The sequence below is a fragment of the Oncorhynchus tshawytscha genome, linkage group LG08 (genome assembly GCF_018296145.1).
Source record: "Oncorhynchus tshawytscha isolate Ot180627B linkage group LG08, Otsh_v2.0, whole genome shotgun sequence".
NCBI classification, from domain to species: domain Eukaryota; kingdom Metazoa; phylum Chordata; class Actinopteri; order Salmoniformes; family Salmonidae; genus Oncorhynchus; species Oncorhynchus tshawytscha.
Genome location: NC_056436.1, coordinates 65,043,771 through 65,071,268, shown reverse-complemented (window position 1 = coordinate 65,071,268; position 27,498 = coordinate 65,043,771). Strand labels below are relative to the sequence as shown.

At 42.0% G+C, this 27,498-nt stretch overlaps 2 protein-coding genes across 4 annotated transcripts in view; one reads left to right on the top strand and one right to left on the bottom strand.

Moving 5' to 3' along the window:
* Positions 1 to 13,595: 13,595 nt before the first annotated feature.
* LOC112255653 (homeobox protein CDX-1-like) lies at positions 13,596 to 18,587 on the top strand. The gene is made up of 3 exons (XM_024428529.2): positions 13,596 to 13,935; positions 17,118 to 17,266; positions 18,145 to 18,587. The coding sequence occupies exons 1-3, from the start codon at positions 13,596 to 13,598 to the stop codon at positions 18,343 to 18,345; spliced, it is 690 nt and encodes a 229-aa protein (XP_024284297.2). The 3' UTR covers positions 18,346 to 18,587.
* Positions 18,588 to 20,370: 1,783 nt separating this feature from the next.
* The window catches only part of LOC121846923, a 24,160-nt gene continuing 17,032 nt past the window's right edge, over positions 20,371 to 27,498 (bottom strand). For all 3 annotated transcript variants that reach the window (XM_042325830.1, XM_042325831.1, XM_042325832.1), the window contains one exon: positions 20,371 to 21,933. In XM_042325830.1, the coding sequence (XP_042181764.1) occupies positions 21,692 to 21,933 (242 nt within the window). In that variant the 3' untranslated portion in view covers positions 20,371 to 21,691. The remainder of the gene's footprint in view (positions 21,934 to 27,498) is intronic.

Below are 27,498 nucleotides of genomic sequence, written 5' to 3'. Positions count from 1 at the left end.
ACAGGCTTCTTTAGAACCTGTTAAAGATAGGGCTGACTACTGCCCCCTTTGGAGGAATTGCGTGTCCATAGTAAACAGAAAAAAAATCTGTCAAAAATTGCTAATATATGCATATAATAATTATTATTGAATAGAACACACTCTAAAGCTTCTAAAACCGTTCAAATTATGTCTGTATGTAAAGCAGAACTCTCAGGGCAGCCATTCTCCCAAACTCTCTCTTGCCATCATGAAAGTTGGCCCAACTTTGACGTCATCGCCCCCACCCTTCCCAACCAGCTACGGATCTGGGAACAGTTCCTATCTCTTCAGCGCGATGTCCCCTTTCAGTGGGGCCTCTCATTGTGAGAATCGCGCTCCCTCGAGTTTTGGCGGGCTGAAACCTCCGGGTCACGCGAAAATACATGTACTTTCATGCGCGCGTCGGGTCTTGAGCTCCCTTTGTTCCAAGATTCACCAAACGTTGTAGGTTTGTCTGTTCGAGCTAAGGATTGTTTTGCACGTTTAGAACATGCTAAAGTTTGATTCTGCACTTAATTTGACCAGTTTAGTCGACATATAATATGTAATTTTGAAGTTTAGATGCACATCCACTAGAATTTTGGCTGCATTTCAACCGGAATTTGTCGTGTTTGATAACCTAAAGACACAGACTTGAAAACCAAACGCAGTTTTTGGTAAGTATAACTCCTTCCACGTCTTCTGATCGAAGAACATCAAAGGTAAGGGAATATTTATGTGTTAATTATGGGTTTCTGTGGACTCCGAGATAGAGGAGACATAATGCTAATTTCTGAGCGCCGTCTCATATTATAGCCTAGTGAACGAATTCTGTAACGTTAAAAATAAATGTAACACAGCGGTTGCATTAAGAAGAAGTGTATCTTTCTAACTATATGTAGAACATGTATATTTAGTCAAAGTTTATGATATGTATTGCTTGTTATCTGACGTTATCTGGTGGAGCTATCATCATTTCTCAGGACATTTGAGTAGCATTTTTTGAACATGGCGTCATTGTAAACAGAGATTTATGGATATAAATTGCATATTATTGAAAAAAACATAAATGTACTGTGTAACATGTCCTATTACTGTTATCCGATGAAGATTTTCAAAAGGTTAGTGAATTATTTTTCTTTTAATCCTGCGGTTGTTGATTGCATATTTTGTTCAACTTGGCTATTCAAATTAGCTGTGTCTTTGGTGGTGGTTTGACATAAATATGTGCTATGTTTTCGCCATAAAACATTTTAGAAATCTGACTTGCTGGCTAGATGAACAAGGTGTTTATCTTTCATTTGAGCTATTGGACTTGTTAATGTGTGGAGGTTAAATATTTCAAAGAAAATTTTTGCATTCCGTGCGCCACCTTTCCAGCTGAACGTGGGAGGGGTCGTTCCCAAAAGGGAACCCTATCCCGTCAACAGAAATGTGTTGATGAATTTGAACCCACAATAACAATCCAGACATATCCAAAACAAAAACCCTGGATGAACATAGATATCCGTTCAATGCTGAGAGCCTGAACTGTAGCATCAATGTCAGCAGAACAAACCCTGATGACTCGGTGGCGTGCGAGGCATACAAGGCAAGCAGGTACGAGTTCCACAAACGCAATAGAGACTCAAACTTTAATTGATGTTTGACAATTCAGACTCGCATCGCATGTGGCAAGGACTACAGACTATCACAGACTACAAAGAAAATTCCAGCTGTGCGGTGCCCACCGAAGCTACTCTCCTAGACAAGCTTAATACATTCTGTGCTCTCTTCAAGGCAGACAATGCCAAACTATCCAGGAAGATTCTCGCTGCTCCAGACGACTAGGTGCTTTTGCTCTCCGAGGCTGACGTGAAGAGAACTCTCACAAGAGTGAATACTCACGAAGCCACCTGCCCAGATGACATCCCTGGCCGCGTCCTCAGTTTGTGTGCTGATCAGGTCATGGGTGTCTTCTCTGACATCTTCAACCTGTCGCGATCCCAGGCTGTAGTCCTCACCTACTCTAAAACTTCTCTGGGATATGTGGGACGCAAGCGTCCCACCTCGCCAACAGCCTGTCACGTTCTGACCATAGTTCTTGTGTGTTTTCCTTGTTTTAGTGTTGGTCAGGACGTGAGCTGGGTGGGCATTCTATGTTGTGTGTCTAGTTTGTCTATTTCTATGTTTGGCCTGATATGATTGTCAATCAGAGGCAGGTGTTAGTCATTGTCTCTGATTGAGAAGCATATTTAGGTAGCCTGTTTTGTGTTGGGATTTGTGGGTGATTGTTTCCTGTCTTTGTGTTCTCTGCGCCAGATAGGACTGTTTCGGTTTTGCCACATTTGTTATTTTGTATTTGTATTCATGTTTAGTTTTCTTATTAAAAACCATGGACACCTACGACGCTGCGTATTGGTCCGATCCTCTTCAGAGGAAGAGGAGAAAATCTGCCGTTACACAGCCAGTGAAAATGCAGGGCACCAAATTCAGAACAACAGAAATCCCATAATTAAAATTCCTCAAACATACAAGTATTTAACACCATTTTAAAGATAAACTTCTTGTAAATCCAGCCACAGTGTCCGATTTCAAATAGGCTTTATGACGAAAGCACACCAAACGATTATGTTAGAAAAGCGCCTAGTCACAGAAAACCATACAGTCATTTTCCAGTCAAGGAGAGGTGTCACAAAAGACAGAAATAGCGATTAAATTAATTACTAACCTTTGATGATCTTCATCAGATGGCACTCCCAGGACTTCATGTTACACAATAAATGTGTGTTTTGTTCGATAAAGTTCATCTTCATGTCCAAAAACCTCATTTGAAATTGGTGTGTTATGTTCATAAATGCATTGTCTCAAATAAACATTCGGTGAAAGTGCAGAGAGCCACATCAAATTACAGAAATACTCATAATAAACATTGATAAAAGATAGAAGTGTTATGCATGAAAATATAGATAAACTTCTCCTTACTGCAATCGCTGTATCAGATTTCAAAAAGGCTTTACGGCGAAAGCAAACCTTGCGATTATGTTAGGTCAGCGCTAGTCACAGAAACCCATTCAGCCATTTTCCAAAGAAGGAGAGGTGTCAGAAAAGTCAGAAATAGCGTTATAAATATTCACTTACCTTTGATGATCTTGATCGGAATGCACTCCCAGGAATCCCAGTTCCACAATAAATGTTTGTTTTGTTCGATAAAGTCCATCATTTATGTCCAAATTCCTCCTGTTTGTTCGCGTGTTTAGTTCACAAATCCAAACTCAGGAGGCGCGGGCAAGTCCAGACAATAGTTCAGACGAAAAGTCCAAAAAGTTATATTACAGTTCGTAGAAACATGTCAAACGATGTATAGAATCAATCTTTAGGATGTTTTTATCATAAATCTTCAATAATGTTTCAACCGGACAATTCCGTTGTCTCTAGAAATGCAATGGAATTTTATTTGATATAGTACAGTTGAAGTCGGAAGTTTACTTACACCGTAGCCAAATACATTTAAACTCAGTTTTCACAATTCCTGAAATTTAATCATAGTAAAAATTCCCTGTTTTAGGTTAGTTCGAATCACCACTTTATTTTAAGAATGTGAATTGTTAGAATAATAGTATCGAGAATGATTTATTTCAGCTTTTATTCCTTTCATCACATTCCCAGTGGGTCAGAAGTTCACATACACTCAATTAGTATTTGGTAGCATTGCATTTAAATGGTTTACCTTGGGTCAAACGTTTCGGGTAGCCTTCCATTTCTCCTGACAGAGCAGGTGTAACTGAGTCAAGTTTGTAGGCCTCCTTGCTCGCACACGCTTTTTCAGTTCTGTCCACAAATTTTATATAGGATTGAAGTCCAGGCTTTGTGATGGCCACTCCAATACCTTGACTTTGTTGTCCTTAAGCCATTTTACCACAACTTTGGAAGTATGCTTGGGGTCATTGTCCATTTGGAAGACCAATTTGCGACCAAGCTTTAACTTCCTGACCAATGTCTTGAAATGTTGCTTCAATATATCCACATAATTTTCCAGCCCCATGATGCCATCTATTTTGTGAAGTGCACCAGTCACTCCTGCAGCAAAGCACCCCCACAACATGATGCTGCCATACCAGTGCTTCACGGTTTGGGATGGTGTTCTTCGGCCTGCAAGCCTCCCCCTTTTTCCTCCAAACAAAACAATAGTCATTATGGCCAAACAGTTCTATTTTTGTTTCAGACCCGAGGACATTTCTCCAAAAAGTACAATCTTTGTCCGCATGTGCAGTTGCAAACCATAGTCTGGCTTTTTAATGCCGGTTTTGGAGCAGTGGCTTCTTCATTGCTGAGGGGCCTTTCAGGTTATGTCAATATAGGTCTCGTTTTACTGTGGATATGGTTACTTTTGTACATGTTTCCTCCAGTGTCTTCACAAGATCCTTTGCTGTTGTTCTGTGATTGATTTGCACTTTTCTCACCAAAGTACGTTCATCTCTAGGAGATAGAATGCGTCTCCTTCCTGAGTGGTATGACGGCTGTGTGGTCCCATGGTGTTTATACTTGCGTACTATTGTTTGTAAAGATGAACGTGGTACCTTCAGGCATTTGGAAATTGCTCCCAGTGATGAACCAGACTTGGAGGTCTACCATTTTGTTAATGAGGTCTTGGCTGATTTCTTTTGATTTTCCCATGATGTCATCCAAAGAGGCACTGAGTTTGAAGTTAGGCCTTGAAATACATCCACAGGTACACCTCCAATTGACTCAAATTATGTCAATTAGCCTATCAGAAGCTTCTAAAGCAATGACATAATTTTCAGGAATTTTCCAAGGTGTATGTAAACTTCTGCACAAAATAGATGTCCTAACCGACTTGCCCCAACTATAATTTGTTAACTTTTTATGGCTGCAGGGGCGGTATTGAGTAGCTTGGATGAAAAGGTGCCCATTGTAAACGGCCAGCTCCTCAGTCTCAGTTGCTAATATATGCATATTATTAGTAGTATTGGATAGAAAACACTCTGAAGTTTCTAAAACTGTTTGCATTTTGTCTGTGAGTATAACTAAACTCATATAGCAGGCAAAAACCTGAGAAATTCCACTTCCTTTTTTTTCAGGGGGTGACAGATCTTCAACCAAGCTCTCATTGAAATTACAGCGAGATATGGATGAGTTTTCACTTCCTACGCCTTCCACTAGATGTCAACAGTCAATAGAACTTTGTCTGATGACTCTAATGTGAAGGGGGGTCGAATGACACAGGAAATAGTCACCACTGCCACGAGTTGACCATGCATTCACTATGCACGTTCACAAGGGAAGCACCTGCGTTCCACCGGTCATCTGAAGTCATTCTAATTCTCCGGTTGGAACGTTATTCAAGATATATGTAAACAACAATCTAAAGATTGATTCAGTACATCGTTTGACATGTTTCTACTGACTGTTACGAAACTTTTGGACATTTTGTCACGTTATAGTGACTTTGGAATTGTTTACCAAAATTGGACATAAATAACGGACATTTTCAAACAGGATTCATAGGACTGCATTCTGATGACGTTCATCAAAGTTAAGGAAACATTTATCATGTATTTTCTGGTTTCTGTTGACTCCAACATGACGGCTAATTTGGCTTCTGTTCTGAGCGCCGTCTCAGATTATTGCATTTGTTGCTTTTTCCGTAAACTTTTTTTTAAATCTGACACAGCGGTTGCATTAAGGAGAGGTATATCTATAATTCCATGTGTATAACTTGTATTATCATCTACATTTATGATGAGTACTTCTGTTGAAACGATGTGGCTATGCAAAATCACTTGATGTTTTTGGAACTAATGAACCTAAATTGCCAACTCAGATTTTTTTATATAAATATGAACTTTATCAAACAAAACATGCATGTATTGTGTAACATGAAGTCCTATGAGTGTAATCTGATGAAGAAAATTCAAGGTTAGTGACAGAATTAATCTTTATTTCCGCTTTTTGTGAATGCTATATTTCGCTGGAAAATGGCTGTGCTTATTGTGGTTTGGTGGAGACGTAACATAATCGTTGGTAGTGCTTTCGCTGAAAATCCTATTTGAAATCGGACACCTTGGTGAGATTAACAACAAGATTACCTTTAAAGTGATATAAGACACATGTATGTTTTCGGAATTGTAATTATGAGATTTCTGTGGTTTGAATTTGGCGCCCTCTATTTTCACTGGTAGTTGTCATATCGATCCCGGTATTGGGATTGCAGCCATAACAAGTTAACAAGACATTTGTGGAGTATTTGAACTGGCTAGCCAGCTAACTTAACATTAGCTAGCTAGTTAACAAGCTAGAAACCAACCAAAACATTGTTTAGAATGTTTATTTTAGATGCCTGGTTTTCTAGATTGACATATACTAAATACATTTTTAAACGGGTGGGTTTATTGGTGTTAAAATACACTAGTTATGCTATTTTGGACCACCAGGCTGCTGATGCCATGCAGCTCTATAGTTTTTGTGTTTATACTTTTTCATAATGGCAATGGCAAGTTTGATGTCGGACGACAATAGAATGTTGATGATGTCACAGTGACAACTGTCAATAGACATAATATTAACCAGCCTTAAGGCTTGAAAACCTTTGTTTGTTTAGTACATGGTTTCATATGTTAATCCTTAAAGAGGTGGGTGGGGCTAAGGCTTAAGAGGGTGATAACAATACTGAATGGGTGTGGACAAAAAAGACCTCTCCAGTAAGTTTACCAAAACATTCAAGGGCCATTTTCTCAAAAGTGAGGTTACAAGTTTATCAACTTTCAAATACTTTCCCATTGTTCCTCAACTGTAGTGGATGCTATATTTTACCTTTATTTAACTAGGCAAGTCAGTTAAGAACAAATTCTTATTTTCAATGACGGACTAGGAACAGTGGGTATTAGAGCACGATGTGGTGGAGGCATCAGGGGTAAACTTAAACCCTCTTGCATGATGAAAACACCATCATTCGAGTGTACACAGGAGTGCATCATGGAACACAATGGATTCTACCTGACTCTCCCCAGTAATGCGTCTGCACATATATATATATATATATATATATATATATATATATATATATATATATATATATATATATATATATATATATATATATTTATATATATATATATGAATAACCAAAGTTCGAATTATACAACCCATTTTCCAAAGCCTATAGAGTTATCAGAGGCCTGGGAAGTAGGTCTCAGCGAGATTACATTCCCTCATAGTTGGTATAATATCAAGGATAAGGACTGTGATTTTTATTGCAAAAGGATATCGGAACCCCCAAAGCTTATAAAGCTTTTTTCCATCTATGTAACATTGCAAAATTCAGAAGATTTCTGTCCAAAAAATGATGCAGAAAAATGTATCCATGCTTTTCTTACTTCTAGGTTAGACTACTGCAATGCTCTACTTTCCGGCTACCCGGATAAAGAACTAAATAAAATTCAGTTACTGCTAAATACGGCTTCTAGAATCCTGACTACAACCCAAAAATTTGATCATATTATTCCAGTGCTAGCCTCCCTACACTGGCTTCCTGTTAAGGCAAGGGCTGATTTCAAGGTTTTACTGCTAACCTACAAACATTACATGGGCTTGCTCCTACCAATCTTTCCGATTTGGTCCTTCCATACATACACGTATGCTATGGTCACAAGACGCAGGCCTCCTAATTGTCCCTAGAATTTCTAAGCAAACAGCTGGAGGCAGGGCTTTCTCCTATAGAGCTCCATTTTTATGGAATGGTCTGCCGACCCATGTGAGAGAGTTAGACTCGGTCTCAACTTTTATGTCTTTACTGAAGACTCATTTCTTCAGTGGGTCATATGATTCAGTGTAGTCTGGCCCAGGAGTGTGAAGGTGAACGGAAATGCTCTGGAGCAACGAACCGCCCTTGCTGTCTCTGCCTGGCCGGTTCCCCTCTCTCCACTGGGATTCTCTGCCTCTAACCCTATTACAGGGGCTGAGTCACTGGCTTACTGGTGCTCTTCCATGCTGTCCCTAGGAGGGGTGCGTCACTTGAGTGGGTTGAGTCACTGACGTGATCTTCCTGTCTGGCTTGGCGTCCCCCCCTTGGGTTGTCACGTGGCGGAGATCTTTGTGGGCTATACTGGGCCTTGTCTCAGGATGGTAAGTTGGTGGCTGAAGATATCCATCTAGTGGTGTGGGGGCTGTGCTTTGGCAAAGTGGGTGACGTTATATCCTGCCTGTTTGGCCCTGTCCGGGCGTGTAGTCAGATAGGGCCACAGTGTCTCCTGTCTCAGCCTCCAGTATTTATGCTGCAGTAGTTTATGTGTCGTAGGGCTAGGGTCAGTCTGTTATATCTGGAGTATTTCTCCTGTCTTATCCGGTGTCCTGTGTGAATTGAAGTATGCTCTCTCTAATTCTCTCTCTCTCACTTTCTTTCTTTCTTTCTTTCTTTCTTTCTTTCTTTCTTTCTTTCTTTCTTTCTTTCTTTCGGAGGAGGACCATGCCCCAGGACTACCTGGCCTGATGACTCCTTGCTGTCCCCAGTCCACCTGGCCGTGCTGCTGCTCCAGTTTCAACTGTTCTGCCTGCGGCTATGGAAACCTGACCTGTTCACCGGACATGCTACCTGTCCTAGACCTGCTGTTTTCAACTCTCTAGAGACAGCAGGAGCGGTAGAGATACTCTGAATAATCTGTGGCTATGAAAAGCCAACTGACATTTACTCCTAAGGTGCTGACCTGTTGCACCCTCGACAACCACTGTGATTATTATTATTTGACCCTGCTGGTCATCTATGAACATTTGAACATCTTGGCCATGTTCTGTTATAATCTCCACCTGGCACAGCCAGAAGAGGACTGGCCACCCCCATAGCCTGGTTCCTCTCTAGGTTTCTTCCTAGGTTCTGGCCTTTCTAGAGAGTTTTTCCTAGCCACTGTGCTTCTACACCTGCATTGCTTGCTGTTTGGGGTTTTAGGCTGGGCTTCTGTACAGCACTTTGAGATATCAGCTGATGTAAGAAGGGCTTTATAAATACATTTGATTTGATGAAACTGGCTGTCATATGGACCCTCAGAGGAAAAGAAGACCCAAAGTTACCTCTGCTGCAGATGATAACTTCATTAGAGTGGTGGAAATCTGTCTTTTGGTCTGATGAGTCCAAATTAGACAGTGTGTCTTTGTAAGATGCAGAGTAGGTGAACAGACTATCTCCGCTTGTGTGGTTCCCACCGTGAAGCATGGAGGAGGAGGTGTAATGGTATGGGGGTGCTTTGTTGGTGACACTTTCTGTGATTTATTTAGAATTCAAGGCACACTTAACCAGCCCGGCTTCTGCAGCATTCTACAGCAATACGCCATCGCATCTGGTTTGAGCTTAGTGGGACTATCATTTGTTTTTCAACAGGACAATGACCCAACACACCTCCAGACTCTGTAAGGGCTATTTGACCAAGAAGGAGAGTGATGGAGTGCTGCATTAGATGACCTGGCCTCCACAATCACCCTACCTCAACCCAATTGAGATGGTTTGGGATGAGTTGGACCACAGAGTGAAGGGAATGCAGCCAGCAAGTGCTCAGCATATGTGGGAACTCCTTCAAGACTGGAAAAGCCTTCCAGGTAAAGCTGGTCGAGGGAATGCCAAGAGAGTGCAAATCTGTCACCAAGGCCAAGGGTGGCTACTTTGCAAAGGGTGGCTACTTTGAATCAAAATGTTTTAATATATTTTGTTGTTTATTAAAGTTATTTTGGTTAATGCATCATTCCATGTGTGTTATTACATAGTTTAGATGTATTCACTATTATTCTACAATGTAAAAAATAGTAAAAATTAAGAAAAGCCCTTGAATGAGTTTGTCCAAACTTTTGACTGGGACAGTATATAACAAGGTCCTATAGGCCTAGTAACACAACATACTATCGGCCCTGTAGGCCACAGGTTGTCTGCAGCTGTGACTTGAGTCCACACTGTATCCTTCATTCCAGACAGAGGCTCGGGAACATCAAAGCTTTGGATCTGCCTGGAGACCCATTACAGCTCATTACCGCCCAGAGGCAGTGCTTCTGACACGTGTAACGCTCTCACAAGTGGCCCACAGAGGCTAGAAGTCTTCAGTTACTTACCCAGCCATACTTTGTAAAATAACATTTAAAAAAGCTACACTTTTGTACTAGGCTACAAAACAAACTTCCTGTTGCTACACTTTGTACATTGCATCTATGTTACAGTTTACACACACTGCATATTTACATACTTAATTCTTAACATAGCTCACTGTAATAATAGCTCAAATAATAATTTTTGGTGTATATAGGCATAGATTGCTTTTGGATTACTGATACAGTGTTGTTTGCATTCGTTCTGACATTCTTGACGCCCTGTTTCTATCTTCTGATTATTTGTGTATTTGTTTGGCATTTTACTGCACTGTTCAGCGTTAGTAACACAAGCATTTTACTGCACTGTTAGGCGCTAGTAACACAAGCATTTTACTGCACTGTTAGGCGCTAGTAACACAAGCATTTTACTGCACTGTTAGGCGCTAGTAACACAAGCATTTTACTGCACTGTTAGGAGATAGTAACATTTGCTGCACCCACTATAAAATCTACTAAACTGTATACGCAACAAATAAACTTGGATTTGATTAGGATTAGATGTTGTGTCTACAAGATGTACAGTACTGAGATTATATACACTGTTAATGTAGGACTACTACAGTTAACCACAGGGATAATTACATTTACTCTTTAATTTGAGAAATACAGGCAGATTAATGGGTTAGTAAAAAGGGTCTGATTCTTATTTCTGGCACAGACGGAGAGTCACTATAAATCAGTTGTCTATGTGTGTTCTATTTAAAGAGTTTTGTGGTTTGTAACTTTTCTGCAGATGACGGAGAGAGACATTTTTAAAGGAGCTATGACAGAGTTTTAGACTTACATAGAACTCAAGACTGTGGGTTTTGCTCAAAGTTTATGTCTGGAATCTGCGTCAGTGGGTTGTGTAATTGACAGATGTGCCTGTTGTGTGCATGTGAGCGTGCTTAGCATTCGTCTTTCCATTTTGTCTGTCTGTCTGGTTTGCAGCAACGAAACAAGATATGTGTGGTCCTACACAGTCCCACAAGGCACCTGCACTGAAAACACACTCTTCAAAAAAGCTCTAAATGCTCTAATTACTAATGGTAGAGAATTGGCATTAATGTGAGCTATGAGCAGCATTCTATCTGCATGGGTGCCAGCTACTGCATGTCTCACCACATTCTGATGAACATCAGGGCTATAGGGCGCTGAGAGGTAGGTTTGGCTGGAGGATTTATTAGTATTGTAACAGGATCTCAACCTTTAGCGTTCACTTGGCTGGTGCTAAACGTAGATTGGCTCTAATGGACGTCGACTTAGATATAGACTTCAATATTTATTAAATGCTTAAACTTCCTGAATTCAAATGGAGGGTGTCTTTTTACCAGCGGAGAAGTGTATTGCTGGATGACAACTGATTTAGAGTGACTCTCCCTCTGTGCCAGAAATAAGAATCAGACCCTTTTTACAAACTTTTCTACGTCGTCTGCGTAGAGGTGGATTATAAAAAAGGTGACATATATATTTTTTATTTCACCTTTATTTAACCCGGTAGGCTAGTTGAGAACAAGTTCTCATTTGCAACTGCGACCTGGCCAAGATAAAGCAAAGTAGTTCGACACATACAACAACACAGTTACACATGGAATAAACAAAACATACAGTAAATAATACAGTAGAACAAAATAAAACACAAAGTCTATATACAGTGAGTGCAATGGTTGTGAAGTAATTACAATATAGCAATTAAACACTGGAATGGTAGATGTGCAGAAGATGAAAGTGCAAGTAGAGATACTGGGGTGCAAAGGAGCAAGATAAATAAATAAATACAGTATGGGGATGAGGTAGGTAGATAGGTGGGCTGTTTACAGATGGGCTATATGCAGTGATCTGTGAGCTGCTCTGACAGCTGGTGCTTAAAGCTAGTGAGGGAGATATGAGTCTCCAGCTTTAGAGATTTTTGCAGTTCGCTCCAGTCATTGGCAGCAGAGAACTGGAAGGAAAGACGACCAAAGGATGAATTGGCTTTGGGGGTGACCAGTGAGAAATACCTGCTGGAGCGCGTGCTACGAGTGGGTGCTGCTATGGTGACCAGTGAGCTGAGATAAGGTGGGGCTTTACCTAGCAGAGACTTGTAGATAACCTGTAGCCAGTGGGTTTGGCGACAAGTATGAAGCGAGGGCCAACCAATGAGAGCGTACAGGTCGCAATGGTGGGAAGTGTATGGGGCTTTGGTAACAAAACGGATGGCACTGTGATAGACTGCATCCAGTTTGTTGAGTAGAGTGTTGGAGGCTATTTTATAGATGACATCACCGAAGTCGAGGGTCGGTAGGATGGTCAGTTTTACGAGGGTATGTTTGGCAGCATGAGTGAAGGATGCTTTGTTGTGATATAGGAAGCCGATTCTAGATTTAATTTTGGATTGGAGATGCTTAACGTGAGTCTGGAAGGAGAGTTTACAGTCAAACCAGACACCCAGGTATTTGTAGATGTCCACATATTCTAAGTCAAAGCCGTCCTGAGTTGTGATGCTGGACGGGCGAGCAGGTGCGGGCAGTGATCGGTTGAATAGCCTTGGCCAGGTCGATGAATACGGCTGCACAGTAATGTCTCTTATCGATGGAGGTTATGATGTCGTTTAGGACCTTGAGCGTGGCTGAGCTCTGAAACCCATGACCAGCTCTGAAACCATATATTCAGCCATGAAATAATGCTGCTTCAGTAGAAGGGTCAGATGAAAGGAAGAGATGGCAGGCTAATTTAAACCCAAAAAGCAGCATTGTTACTTTTCAAAAACTGAAGAAAGGACACCAGATCACATCTTTATGTACTTTACCCCAGCAGCATGTTGGTGTCTCTCACCACAGTTTGTATGCTTGCATGCAATATCTGGTAGCAGTGCGTGGGTCAGCCAATTGTTTACCCACACCCGCCCTCAACTGCTAATTTCAAAACATTTAATATGAATTGCGATTTCAAAACATTTAATATGAATTATAATTTGTAAAATATCATATGATATTGGTGATGGACATCCACAAATGAATACATACCATACAAAACGTAGCATATCATAATACATGGAGTGTCTCGGATTTACATACAGAATAATATGAATACATAATGCTCTGAGACAAGGTTGCAGCAATCTGATGCCCCCCATATGGTCACTGTAAAAGTAACGTGCAGTGTGTCAGATTTGTCAGAGGAAATATAATATCCCCCCACCTCATAGATAAACAAATGCACAGTGATTGACTTTGATTTGAGGAATCGATTTGTACATTAAATAACCATGGTGATGTCCTCGCCTCAAAGGCTTCAACTGCTCCTGAAATTAATGATTCACTACACACACAGCTTTTGAAAAAGGACTCGACATGTCTCCACAGTAATAATCTTGATGTAAGGGGCTACGCTAACACAAGGTAGTACCGCCTGGTTGTGCATTTGACGTTGTAATTTTTGGATTACCATGTGCGCAGATGAGTTAATTAATTGAGATGTACATGAGTTACCTGCTGGATAAAGAAACCGGAATGTACTCAAATTCCATGAGACGCCAGACTCAGAACTTCATCAGTTATCATCACGTCACGGGCATCAGTGACCCGCATGCCCAGATGACAAGTCTGTGGAACCCTGTTTACGAAGCCCCGCTGGAGCAGTGGTCACATTATGGCCACAGCGCGGGTTTCCCCGGTTCGAACCCTGTTATGGAACAGATACGTGTCAGTTCCACTGAACTGACTTCCATCTCGCCTGCCGGTCCCGGAATTCTCCCGTCACTCGATTCACATACCAGGCAGTACTCTCCAGACTCACAGAGAAGAAACTCGTACACTGGGATCAGACGAAATGTACATTCATCCAGCACTGGTAACATTCCCAAATCCCATTTGCTTTGAGCATATCACATACGGCTTGATTTGAATTTCCCTTTTAGTAATAATATAGGGTAGCTGTAGTTTTAAAATAAATTCTGCATTTTCATTTACCATTTGATTGAGCATTTTTCTCTGATAATTTACATTTCATAATCTTAATATGAAAGTCTTGGGGCTAACAGTTGCTTCTGGTACCAGCCCTAGGTAAAATGTGTTTTCTATAGGATATTCGGTTTTCTCTCGTAAATAGCTAATGAACCAAGAATGCCATGACTATGAAGATTATTTATTTTTTAAACGTAACCTTTATTTAACTAGGCAAGTCAGTTAAGAACAAGTTCTTATTCACATTGACTGCCCACCCCAGCCAAACTCAGACAACGCTGAGCCAATTGTGCACCACCCTACATGAACCCTAGTCACAGCCGGATGTGATGCAGCGTGGATTTGAACCACGGACTGCAGTGACGCCTCTTGCACTGAGAGACAATGCCTTAGACTGCTGCGCCACTCAGGAACCAGGGGAGGATGGAGAAAAATCGACATTTTTTCAAATATATATATTTTTAATGAATAATAACATTTCTGATTTCAATCTTCAATAGCTCTTAGACAAAGTGGTCCATGAGTATGAAAATGATATATTCTGAATAAGGGGAGGATGTAAAAATGTAATTCGTTTTTGTTTTTTGATAAATCCATTTCATAGTCATGGCATGCTTTGTGTAAGAGCTATTGAAGATTGAAATACAAAATATTATTATTTATATCAAATAAAAATGTACAAGTGTGGATTTTTCTACATCCATGCCTGGATCAGAATATACCATCTTCATAGTCATGGCATGCTTGGTTCTATAACTATTGATGACACAAAACCAAATATCCACTGAATGTCTAATATAAAACCAACTTTACCTGGGTATTGCCTGCAGAGATTAGTGCCTGTTGAATACCAGAGTATGTACTGTAGCCTATTCCTTCATTATTGACCCACACAAACGTGCATGAATTTATCTCATGCAATAGCCTGGCCTCAGAGCAATACGTAATATATTTTACGTTTTTCTGCCCGTGATTCCATTCATAACGTAACCTAACGTAATGTAAAACGTACTAAATGGAGTGCTACAGGGTTTGAGTACAGAATAATATGAAATGCTCTGAGACCGCGTTGCATGCAAAGGTTTACACAGTTGATAAGAAATTGTTCCACTGAACTCATAGAGCAATGTAAACACATATGGAATATGTTAATTTTGTAACAGCATTTAATTTACAAAGGAAATCCTCTGATACAGTAGTCTATCTATCGTTGAACAGAACTATAACAGTTTGTTGATTTACCAACTTCTCGTAGAGTAGAACACCTATTAGACAAATAGCCATTGTGTTGAGCCGATGACAGTGCTCAATGGCAGACGTCAGGTTTTGAGTTTTGACTAGGTGTACAGGACACAGGACAAGCATTGTTGACACACTGACGACGGAATACATATTCACACACGTCCCAGAACCGATACAAAATGTCACACATATCCATTTAACAGAACCTTTTCACCTATTCCCTTGGTTGGTGAAAGATTTGAGTGAAAAGCTAACAGCCAAGGACAGGGAGTCTGTGACCTGTGGTTCCCACCCTCTCTGTCCCCTATGGGGGTGACAGGCTGGGCAGATAAGGCTGACAGCCAGGGGTTTGTCTGGTTATCTCAGGACCAACTCTCCTCTCCAGGAAACTTTCCTGGTCTTATCTCAACCCTCCTCGCCCTGCTGCAATCAATGTACTTCACACCGTGCCGTCAAGACTTCCCCTGTGGATCAATACCATCTCCCTGACTCATCCATCCCTGGCACTGTGTGTGTGTGTACGCACGCAAGTGAGAATGAATGGCTAGCTATGTAAACACCTACAGTATGTTAACAGCTCTCACAGTGATAAGAACCACCACAGTGATGTTTTGTGGTCTCTTACACAGAGGTTATGATTAACATGATTAATAGGGTAGTTGAAGCTTTCACAGGCGCCAGGGAGTTTTCAACCGTTGCGGTGTGCGACTCCACGTCACCATCAGCAATTTCAGCAGTCTATGGTGACACTGTTCACACATTGTACAGCCTTAGTCATGGAAACATATTCACACTGTCATTGGAGGCTTTATGCTTAGCTAGAAATGTTATGGGATGTTTTAGCCAATTCCTTCCAGAGTTGTCATACAGTTTTTGTAATTCTGATCACCTCATACTATATAAATTTTATCCAACCTCTGAAACGTTAAGTTATTTAGGTGACTTTTGTTATAATTTAATTGTTTTATCAAGGCATATTAAGGTAATTTGTTTATAAATCAACTTCTGGCTGACAACCCTGCTTCAATTCAGTTGGCCTCGGATGACTCTTGGGTATGGGGTTATCTAAAAGCCATGGGAGGATCGGGAGTCCCGCCTTAACGCTCATTCGCTGATTGGCCTGACCGTCAGTTTGTGACAATACGGTATATCACAGGCATACAAGTCACATAGCACTGTAAAACTGAGTGTACTGCAGCGATACGACATAGTCCCGTCGCTGTACAACAAACAGAAAGGGATTTATATTCAAATAAAAACAACTTGATGTGAAACAAAACCACTTTGTGTTCATCACAAACTTTATATTAGATGTAAGCTGAGAGCTTGACAAAACAATGAATGAGTGTACCAGGAAATGAGTTGGATTTTCCCTGACCACTACAGTAGTTACATAAAAGATGATTACAGTAATAAGGCAGCTGAAATCTTATAGCATCTCAATTGTAAAGTTGATGGTGAGTTTATGTAGATTAGAAGAATATCAAGCCCTATTCCCCTATTTCTCAGTAAAACATTGTTCATAGTATATGAAATAAATCATCTACGGTGTACTATTTTTCTTACTACTATGGCAGTAAAAAGTGCATACAAATCATAGATAAATACTATATACTAAACAAAAAGCAAGATATCAGGGCTTTCTAAACAGTATAGGGCATGACCTGATACTGTTTGTGGTCCTCTCATGAAGATATGTTTTATACGGCCATCCACTGAACATTAAAGTTCAACAGGTTTTAAATGTCAACATGTTGTCTGTGATTTAAAAAAAAGCATGTTATCAGTTATTATAATGTATTGTAACATTGTCATTCTTGTGTCCAGGAGGGAAGACACGCACCAAGGACAAGTACAGGGTGGTGTACACAGACCAGCAGCGCCTGGAGCTAGAGAAGGAGTTCCAGTCCAGTAGATACATCACCATCAGGAGGAAGACAGAACTTTCCCTGGGCCTCAGCCTCTCAGAGAGACAGGTGGGTCAGAGAGACAGAACTGGCCCTGGGCCTCAGCCTCTCAGAGAGACAGGTGGGTCAGAGAGACATAACTGGTCCTGAGCCTCAACCTCTCAGAGAGACAGGTGGGTCAGAGAGACAGAACTGGGCCTGGGCCTCAGCCTCTCAGAGAGACAGGTGGGTCAGAGACAGAACTGGGGCCTCAGCCTCAGAGAGACAGGTGGGTCAGAGACAGAACTGGCCCTGGGACTCAGCCTCAGCAGAACTGTCCCTGGGACTCAGCCTCTCAGAGAGACAGGTGGGTCAGAGAGACTGAACTGGCCCTGGGCCTCAGCCTCTCAGAGAGACAGGTGGGTCAGAGAGACATAACTGGTCCTGAGCCTCAACCTCTCAGAGAGACAGGTGGGTCAGAGAGACAGAACTGGGCCTGGGCCTCAGCCTCTCAGAGAGACAGGTGGGTCAGAGAGACAGAACTGGCCCCAGGCCTCAGCCTCTCAGAGAGACAGGTGGGTCAGAGAGACAGAACTGGCCCTGGGCCTCAGCCTCTCAGAGAGAGGTGTGTGTTAGAGAGACAATTGGAGAGCTGTAGAATAAGTTCCAGTACAGAGCTGGCCATGGGACAGCCTCTCAGAGAGACAGGTAGTTGGCAGAGAGACAGACAGGCATGTGAGAGAGACAAGTATGTCAGAGCGACAGATGAGAAAAACAGGCATGTCTCTGAGAGCCACGTGGGTCACTGAGGATCAATTACTTAGAATTATTTAGAATTCCAATCAGTTTCAGAATTTCTTGTTTGGATCGCAGGTGAGTTTCAGAACTACAGGTGGATTATCTGTGCATAGGAACCTCACCTCACACTGTAGGTACATTCTTATCATTCACTGACATCATCACAACAGGTGAAGATCTGGTTCCAGAACAGGAGAGCCAAGGAGAGGAAGATAACCAAGAAGAAGATCCAGCTGTCCCAGCAGGCTTCTACGACCACTCCCACCATGACCCCACCCAGTCTGGCTGACCCCAGCAACGGTTCCATGGCAACCAGCTCCAGCAGCTTGTTGTCAGAGACGATATCAACGACAATCAAAGAGGAGTACTGAGGAGTTCCTTTACCGTAGACAAACTGTACAACACTGGAATAAACATATCAAACTGGTATTCCAGTATATTTACTGAAATATTAGGAATAGGAAATCAATGAGGATAGTGGAGCCTGATTCCACTAGTCCTTTTGTTTGGGCAGTGAAAGTCTGCCAGGCCTTTTATTGCTTGTATGTGCCTGTTTGTCAATTTAGCTCGCCAGCTTGTAGTCCTAAAAAACAGACATGAGTTACCTCTGGTTCCTTCAGACATTCCTATGGGGGAAAGGAATTGGGAAAGAATGGGATTTGGGGGATAAACGCTGAAAATAAGGTCTGCGACCTTAAGCATTGAGTTCTCTGAGATATCAGCCAGGTAACATGACCTTTATGATTTATGAAGCCTATGTGCTAACGTTAGCTGATGAAGATGATCTCCTAGAACAAAACATAGAAGATTTCTTAAGCCTGTGTTTACCACAGACCTTATTTTCAGCGTTTATACTAAAACCATCCAAAAAACCCATTCATAAACTTTGTCCAACGAGCCATGGCGGAGTTAGTGTCTACATAAAGACGCCTTTACTATTGCTCTCTAGTGTTAACAGGCAGATCTAAGGGTATGGAGGGCAACGAGCTTCCCATCTCACAGTCCCAGACATTCATCTTTGAAATGTTGGTATATAACTGATTTCAACATGACTTAATAAAACAGAGGATGATGGTTGGCCTTCTGTCGATACGATGCAAAGCTGTAGATTGTTATTTTTCCACTTGTGCTATAATTATGGCCACTTTTTAACCAATAAACAAGGTAAAGTAGCACTTCAAAACTGCACTAAGCTCACGGTCAATGGTGTGCGTACTGGTAGCGGAGTCAGGTGAGCAGAGAGTTGTGAACAGGCGCACACTTTGAGGCAGGAGAAACCAACAGACGGACGCCACTGCGTCAAAACCTCCAGCCATTTGGCAAAAGTGCAAAACGTGCAAACAGTCACAATAAGTATGTTCAAACAAATAAACATACCTCGTGACAAAACACGGAATATACGAACACCAGTCTGGTGCGTCAAACATGACATGTAACAAACAGTATCACACAAAGACATGAGGGGGAACATAGGAATAAATACATGCAGTGTGATTGGGAAATACAAACCTGTTGTGCAAAACAAGACAAAACAAATGGATACATGAAAAATGGAGCAGCGATGGCTAGAAAGCTGGTGACGTCGACCGCCGAACGCCGCCCGAACAAGGAGAGGAGAACGCCGCCCGGACAAGGAGAGGAGAACGCCGCCCGAACAAGGAGAGGAGAACGCCGCCCGAACAAGGAGAGGAGCCGACTTCGGCGGGAAGTCGTGACACTCACACCAAAAAAACTGCAGTGTGAGCAAAATAAATAACCACCGAGATCAAACTGAAATTAATACAGTTTTACTTTGCTGATCGGCTGAAAACTGTGTTGCAAACGACCTTACAAGCAAATAAGCTACAGATAGATGTTGTTTGCGTCAGATTTTGCCTAATTTTGCCAAATGGAAACCTGAAAACAAATTTGAAATCCACTGCTGTATACTCTGTAGGTGCCATCGAAGACATCCGTGATCACCAAGGAGAGAAACCACTTGTTTTAGCCGAAAAAGACAAGCTGAAAAGTTTCATGATTGCTCAAACTTATGTTGCAGGGTTTAAACAGGATCAAAGACTTATCCAAGTCTTATCTCAGCTGTTTGCATCACATGTTGATGGGGACTGTGCTCATTGCATTGCTGTAAAAAGTATATGGTTTTATAGGCACTTCCTGATTATCGTCCAATAGGAGACACCAGAAGACATGAAGATAGAGGAAGATGTTAGTTAGATAGATGGTTAGAGCAGCATATCTGGGCCACCTGCCCTATAGATCGGTAACCACAGGGGTACATTCGTGAGCCTGGGGTTATGGAGAGTTCACCTATGATGAGTCATAATGACTGTGTTTATTACTGCTCAGATGGGATGACCTCTGACCTCTATACTTCAGAATCAAATAATACAGGCACCAACAGTTGCTTGCTTTTAAAAAACAAGCTTTTATTATCAAATCGCAATTTTTTTCATCACACAACGGCATCAACAATGAAGCATGAGAAATGATTATGTTGTCAACACTGTTAGAAAAATCAGTATCCTAATTTCTCAACATCCTCTTCGCAATGTGTTCTATTCTTATTTTGATATGCAGCATAATTATTTAGTTAGAGTACATATGGGGAGATCACCATACTTGGTTATGTCTCCAAAAAAGCCACAGTATAATATTTTCAGCCACTCAGTCTGTTGATTACCTCTGGCTGAGGGGATTCTCGACTGGAAATCATGTGATTCAAACAGGAAATGCATTAGTAACTTTATAAACTGCGAAACCAAAGATGTGGAAACAAATATGTTGATGGTGTGAAAAGATATTGCCATGTACTGTATTTTTGAAGAAGAAAAAAATTGTACAACATTAACATGTGATTGCAAAAGCTCAAAAATAAATAATATTTGTTAAAAAAATTGAATATACTCTTATTTGTTGTTTGTCTATGAGGACTAGCACCATGGCATCCACATATTTACTGTATGTACATACATTTGTGATCATATCTAAGATAGTACATTATACCTTTATACAGCACACAGTACCTACACATAATATATATAGATGGATTCATTTAGGGAGATGGACTACATGCTTTAAAGAACTGACTTAAGGCATTGGAAATGAGTAAGTAGCCTACGATAGCTGATTAATTCCTGTTATGCAATTATTACAAACCCCTCAGTAATTCTTTAAACAGTATTGAATGTTAGAGAATAATTCAAGAATGATGTATTCACACAGCAAAAACAGTAAACATTTTGTGACATGTCACACATCTGAAAGCAAGAAGTGACCGCAACACAACCAAGTGTAAAATCAGTTTGGAAAGAAAGAAATGTGGGCAAGAAAAACCGAAGTAATGTCTCCACTTCCTGGAAACAGACACTATGTACTGACACGCATCAACATGCAACACACAGCTGTAACTGTAATTAAGAGAACATTATTCAACATGTCTGTCATCTGTGTCAACTCTGGGCCTCTCAGGGGTTGATTCCCAATAATCTCTCCTTTCCCCTGAAGCGTGCACTTGTTCACTACTCTCCACATATATGTCAAAGCATTGGATTGGTGTAGGATTGGTTTCGGCATCCTTTTCAAATCCTTGACTACAAGTGAACACTTCAAGAGAACGGAGAGATTTGAGCGAAGCACCAGTGATTCAACTCAGACTCCCAGTGATTCAACTCTCAGGCTCCTTCTATTCTACCATATTCTATCTAGACAGTACCTTGCTCACTGTCCTTTCCGTACACTGGCATACATACAATACTCCTCCTCAGGCATGTCTACCTTCCTCCTGGGACCCTCTAATATTGTAATCTGTCCATACTCCACGTCCACCGGCTGTTGGGGACCACACGCTTCGTCCACGTGCCCATATTCCACCTCCACCGGCGCCTCCCTCTCCTTCTGTCTCATTTCCTGCCTCAGTATCCTGACATCAGCGTATTCCACATCCTGGCTGTCACCCTTAACTGTGGAGAGAGGGAGAGAGACAGAAAGAGAGACAGAAAGAGAGAGAGACAGAAAGAGACAGAGAGAGAGAGCCAGAAAGAGAGAGCGAGAGAGCCAGAAAGAGAGAGCGAGAGAGCCAGAAAGAGAGAGCGAGAGAGCCAGAAAGAGAGAGCGAGAGAGCCAGAAAGAGAGAGCGAGAGAGACAGAAAGAGAGAGCGAGAGAGACAGAAAGAGAGAGCGAGAGAGAGACAGAAAGAGAGAGCGAGAGAGAGACAGAAAGAGAGAGCGAGAGAGAGACAGAAAGAGAGAGCGAGACAGAAGGAGAGAGCGAGAGAGAGACAGAGAGAGAGAGCGAGAGAGAGACAGAAAGAGAGAGCGAGAGAGAGACAGAGAGAGAGAGCGAGAGAGAGACAGAAAGAGAGAGTGAGAGAGAGACAGAAAGAGAGAGCGAGAGAGAGACAGAAAGAGAGAGAGAGAGAGAGACAGAAAGAGAGAGAGCGAGAGAGAGACAGAAAGAGAGAGAGAGAGAGAGACAGAAAGAGAGAGAGCGAGAGAGAGACAGAAAGAGAGAGAGAGACAGAAAGAGAGAGCGAGAGAGAGACAGAAAGAGAGAGAGAGAGAGACAGAAAGAGAGAGCGAGAGAGAGACAGAAAGAGAGAGAGAGAGAGAGAAAGAGAGAGAGAGAGAGAGACAGAAAGAGAGAGAGAGAGAGACAGAAAGAGAGAGCGAGAGAGAGACAGAAAGAGAGAGAGAGAGAGAGACAGAAAGAGAGAGAGAGAGAGAGACAGAAAGAGAGAGCGAGAGAGAGACAGAAAGAGAGAGCGAGAGAGAGACAGAAAGAGAGAGCGAGAGAGAGACAGAAAGAGAGAGCGAGAGAGAGACAGAAAGAGAGAGCGAGAGAGAGACAGAAAGAGAGAGCGAGAGAGAGACAGAAAGAGAGAGCGAGAGAGAGACAGAAAGAGAGAGCGAGACAGAGACAGAAAGAGAGAGCGAGACAGAAAGAGAGAGCGAGAGAGAGACAGAGAGAGAAAGAGAAAGAGATAGAAAGAGAGAGAGAGACAGAGAGAGAGAGAGATAGAGAGAGACAGAGAGAGAGAGCAAAATAGAGAGAGCAGAGGTCACGATCAGATGAGCTCCTGCATTTTTCAGCATTTTCTTTAACTTCTTGAGACTAGGTGGCGCTATAAAATTTTTTGGATGAAAATGTTCCCGTTTTAAACAAGATATTTTGTCACGAAAAGATGCTCGACTATGCATATAATTGAACCAAATGGTATTTCTGTGATTTGATGTGGCTCTGTGCAAATTAACGAGATGTCTGAGGCAAAGCCAAATGTAAACTGAGGTTTTTGGATATAAATATGAACTTGATCGAAAAAAACATACATGTATTGTGTAACATGTTGTCCCGGGAGTGTCATCTGATGAAGAATATCAAAGGTTAGTGATTCATTTGATCAATATTCCTGCTTTTTGTGACTCCTCTCTTTGCTTGGAAAATTGCTGTATGCTTTCTGTGACTAGTTGCTGACCTAACATAATGATATGTTCTGCTTTTGCCGAAAAGCTTTTTTGAAATCGGACACTGTGGTTGGATTTTTATCTTTAAAATGGTGCCTAATACTTGTATGTTTGAGAAAATTGAATTATGAGATTTCTGTTGATTGAATTTGGCGCCCTGCAATTTCATTGGCTATTTGCGAGGGGTTCCGCTAGCGGAACGGGGTCCAGTCCTAGACAGGTTAACAGAGAAGTGTCCTTCTGTGTGCTACCTACAGTTGAAGTCAGAAGTTTACGTTTCAATATATTTATTTCATTTAATTTGCGATTTTCATGAATAGGAAACGTTGCGTTATGGTAATGAGCTTGAGGCTATGATTACGCTCCCGGATACGGGATTGCTCGTCGCTAGAGGTTAATGAAGACAGCTTCTCCATCCTGGAGGGAGAAATAAACCATTTCCAGGCCCAGGTATATGTACTAGTCTGTGGTGACCTAAATGCCAGAACCAAACAAGAATTTGACACTGTCAGCACACAGGGGGACACCTGCCTGGAGTTGACAGCATTCCCTGCCCCATATGCCCCCCCAGGCACAACTATGACAACATAACCAACAAAAAAGGGTCCCAACTCCTATGGTAGGTACACCTATAGCTCATCAGTGAGAGAGTGTACCCCTGTGTACCCCAGCCACAGACCGCAAACGCACTAGTCTGGTAAAACCCACTGAGGTGGCCATCCTCATTGACCCAAATGGGAAATTCATCCAAGAGGATAAACTCTTCCCCCATTACACGGTGTCCAAAATATGGTGCCCAAAAACACGAGATGGCCTCCACATCCTGTTCCAGCCTGACTTTGGCACACTAGGCCATATTGTTATTAACTACAGCACCAACAACCTGCAAGAGGAGCAGGAGAGAGTAGACAGTCTGGCCAACAGAGTAGAGGAGAGAGCCTCTGAGCGGTTCCCAACTCCCACATCATCTCCGCTTTGCTGCCCCGCAAACACTTTCATCCCGTACCATTCAGAAAGTCAATGCTGACATCACCAGAGGGTGTGGCCTACTCCCGAACGTGCACGTTGCTCACCACTCAATAATCACTCCAGAGCATCTGCACGACCACTCCCACCTGAGGAAGCAGACAGTAGGGGTGTTTGCAAAGTCTCTAAAGGACATGTCACTTGGTAGACAAAGACTCCATGCCGCACTGGACAGAGGACCACCCAGAGACCCCTACCAGACCACTGCACCACCAAGGAGCCCCAGGCCCCCTCAACGCCCCACCAGACCAGCGCATCCTACAGGCCCCACCCACCACCAGAGCATCACCACTTCCATCGGCTGGACCAGGCCCAGCCTTCTACCACGCACCAGACCACCACCTCTACCAGACCAGAGAGAAAGCCCCACGGCCCAGACCTGCCCCCCTCCACTCCACAGGGCCCAATAGCAGGGCCAGCGCAGCTACGCGGAGGTCGTCAGTGGACAAGAGAACCATGTAGGACTGAGTGAGATTAAACAGCTCCTCCAATACATCTGCAACACACACACACACTGTACAAAAAGTTTACTCGTTCAATGAGTAGGAACATTTATATATATATATATATATATATAAAAATTGTAGCTGTTATCCTGTTTATCTTACTCTTAACAACTTCATAGTTAGTAGATACTGGATTTCTGACTGCTATTCTTTTTTTGCAACATGAAATCACTATCAGTTAGCATGTGGAATGTTCAGGGCCTAAACTCATCAACCTTTGGACTGAAGAGTTTATCACTGGAGTAAAAAAAAAAAATCTTCAAGATGTTGACGTCATCATTCTGCAGGAGACATGGTGTAAGGCAGACATTGTCACTCACTGTCCCACAGGCTACAGAGAGGAAATTGTGCCATCACAGAAACACAGCTCCGTCAATAGAGGCAGCGACTGGAGGAATGATCGTTTGGTACAAATCTAACTGTTTAGACATCCCCCATAGAAACAACAGTGACAGCAGCATCAACAAAAACGGAAGGGATCTGTTGCAGCTCTGTCGAAGCCTGGGTCTGTACTTTGTTAATGGTAGGTTACAGGGGGAATCTTTGGGGAGATTCACCTATTGCTCACCTCTTGGCCACAACACAGTAGACTATATGATTACAGAAATTGACCCCTTCTCTCTCGGCTCATTCACTGTCAAGCCACTAACACCTCTGTCTGACCACAGCCACATTACGTTGTTCCTCAAAAGAACATGGAAACCACCAGACATTCACAGCCCCATCAGCTGTACAACAGACATTCACAGCCCAGTAAGCTGTACAACATCAGAAATGCACAGTCCAGTAAGCTGTACAACATCAGAAATTCATACAGATGGGCCCAAAACAGCACAGAAGAATACCAGAAAGCAACCAGTAACCAAAATATCCAAACACTCTTAAATACATTTCTGGATACCACATCCACTCACAGTAAAGAAGGCATCAATCTAGCAGTAAAAAACATCAACTATATATTCAGGCAAAAGAAGCACAACTGAAATAGATTTTTTTTAAAGACCACAGGCATTTGTGTAAACAGTAACCTGGGGAAGGTTTTCTGTAGTATTATACATGTAAGAGTTCTAAACTTCCTTAAAAAGCACAATGTCTTGAGTAAATGCAAATTGGATTTACACCCAAACATTGCACGACTGATCATATTTACACCCTACACACCCTGATAGATAAACATGTCCACCAAAATATATGCTTGCTTTATCGACTTCCAAAAAGCATTTGATTCTATTTGGCATACAGGACTGTTCTACAAAGTTATTGAAAGTGGTGTAGGGGGTAAAACATTTGACATAATTAAATCAATGTATACTGGCAATACATGCCGAATTAAAATTGGCAAGAAAAGAACATAATTCTTTAACCAGGGGCAGGGCCTTCGCAAGGGTTGCAATTTGAGCCCTGCACTCTTCAATATTTACATCAATGAATTGGCCACTATTCTAGAAAAATCCTCAGCCGCTGGTGTTAGTCTCCACAATTCAGAGGTTAAATGCCTGATCTTCACAGATGACCTGTGCCTGCTGTCACCCACAGCACATGGCCTACAGCAGAGCCTGGACCTGCTAGAGCAATACTGCCAGACCTGGGCCCTGGCAGTAAACCCCAAAAATGCAAAGGACAGTGTCCCTTCATCCAGCTGGTCCTGAGTTCACAAACTTGTTCTACTAACACACTGAAGCCTCAGGACCAGAATATCCAATCAATCAGAATAAAACAAATTACAACACAATCAAAACAAAACTACATTGCTTATTGGGAAACACAAGCACAAAGCAAAATGCAGTGCTAACTGGCCCTAAATAGACAGTACACCATGGCTAACTATTTGACCATGTTTACTGATCAAAACATTAGAAAGAGCTTGACAAAGTATAGGCTCAGTGAGCACAACCTTGCCATTGAGAAGGGTAGACACAGGAAAACCTGGCTCCCTGTAGAGGAAAGGCTGTGCAACCACTGCACCACAGCAGAACCTGAGACGCAGCTGCATTTCCTGACAAAATATCAAAAATATAAAACAATTAGAGAGTGTCATTTCCCAAAAATGTGAAACCGTTATTCAAGGATTCAAAGACCTCTCTGATGAGAGTAGTCTACCTGTCCTGTTAGGGGAGGACGCAGAGAGCTGTGGGTTGGCAGCGCACTACATTGCTGCCTGCCATAAGATGAGGGACAGTGTCTGACAAACCAATCAACCTGCACATGTCCTCTACTGTATGCTTATTGTTATTGTTCAATGTATGTATTACTGTTGTCCCGTTGAAAAATTTGATTCTTATTATCTTAATATTGTAAATATTCAAAGTAAGCCTAGGAAATATGAACATTGTTAAGTCATGCCAATAAAGCTAATTTAATTGAATTGACAGAGAGACAGAAAGACAGAAAAAAAAGCGAGAGTGACAGAGAGAAAAAGCGAGAGTGACAGAGAGGGAGAGAGAGAGAGACTGCGAGAGAGAGACTGCGAGAGAGAGAGAGAGAGAGAGAGACTGCAGAGAGAGAGAGAGACTGCGAGAGAGAGAGAGAGAG

Excerpts from the sequence above, each read along its gene's own strand:
- LOC112255653 (XM_024428529.2), top strand. The coding sequence starts at position 13,596 with ATGTACTCAAATTCCATGAGACGCCAGACTCAGAACTTCATCAGTTAT. Across the intron at positions 13,936-17,117 it reads TGTACATTCATCCAGCACTG|GAGGGAAGACACGCACCAAG; the intron begins GTAACATTCCCA and ends TCTTGTGTCCAG. Across the intron at positions 17,267-18,144 it reads TCAGCCTCTCAGAGAGACAG|GTGAAGATCTGGTTCCAGAA; the intron begins GTGGGTCAGAGA and ends TCATCACAACAG.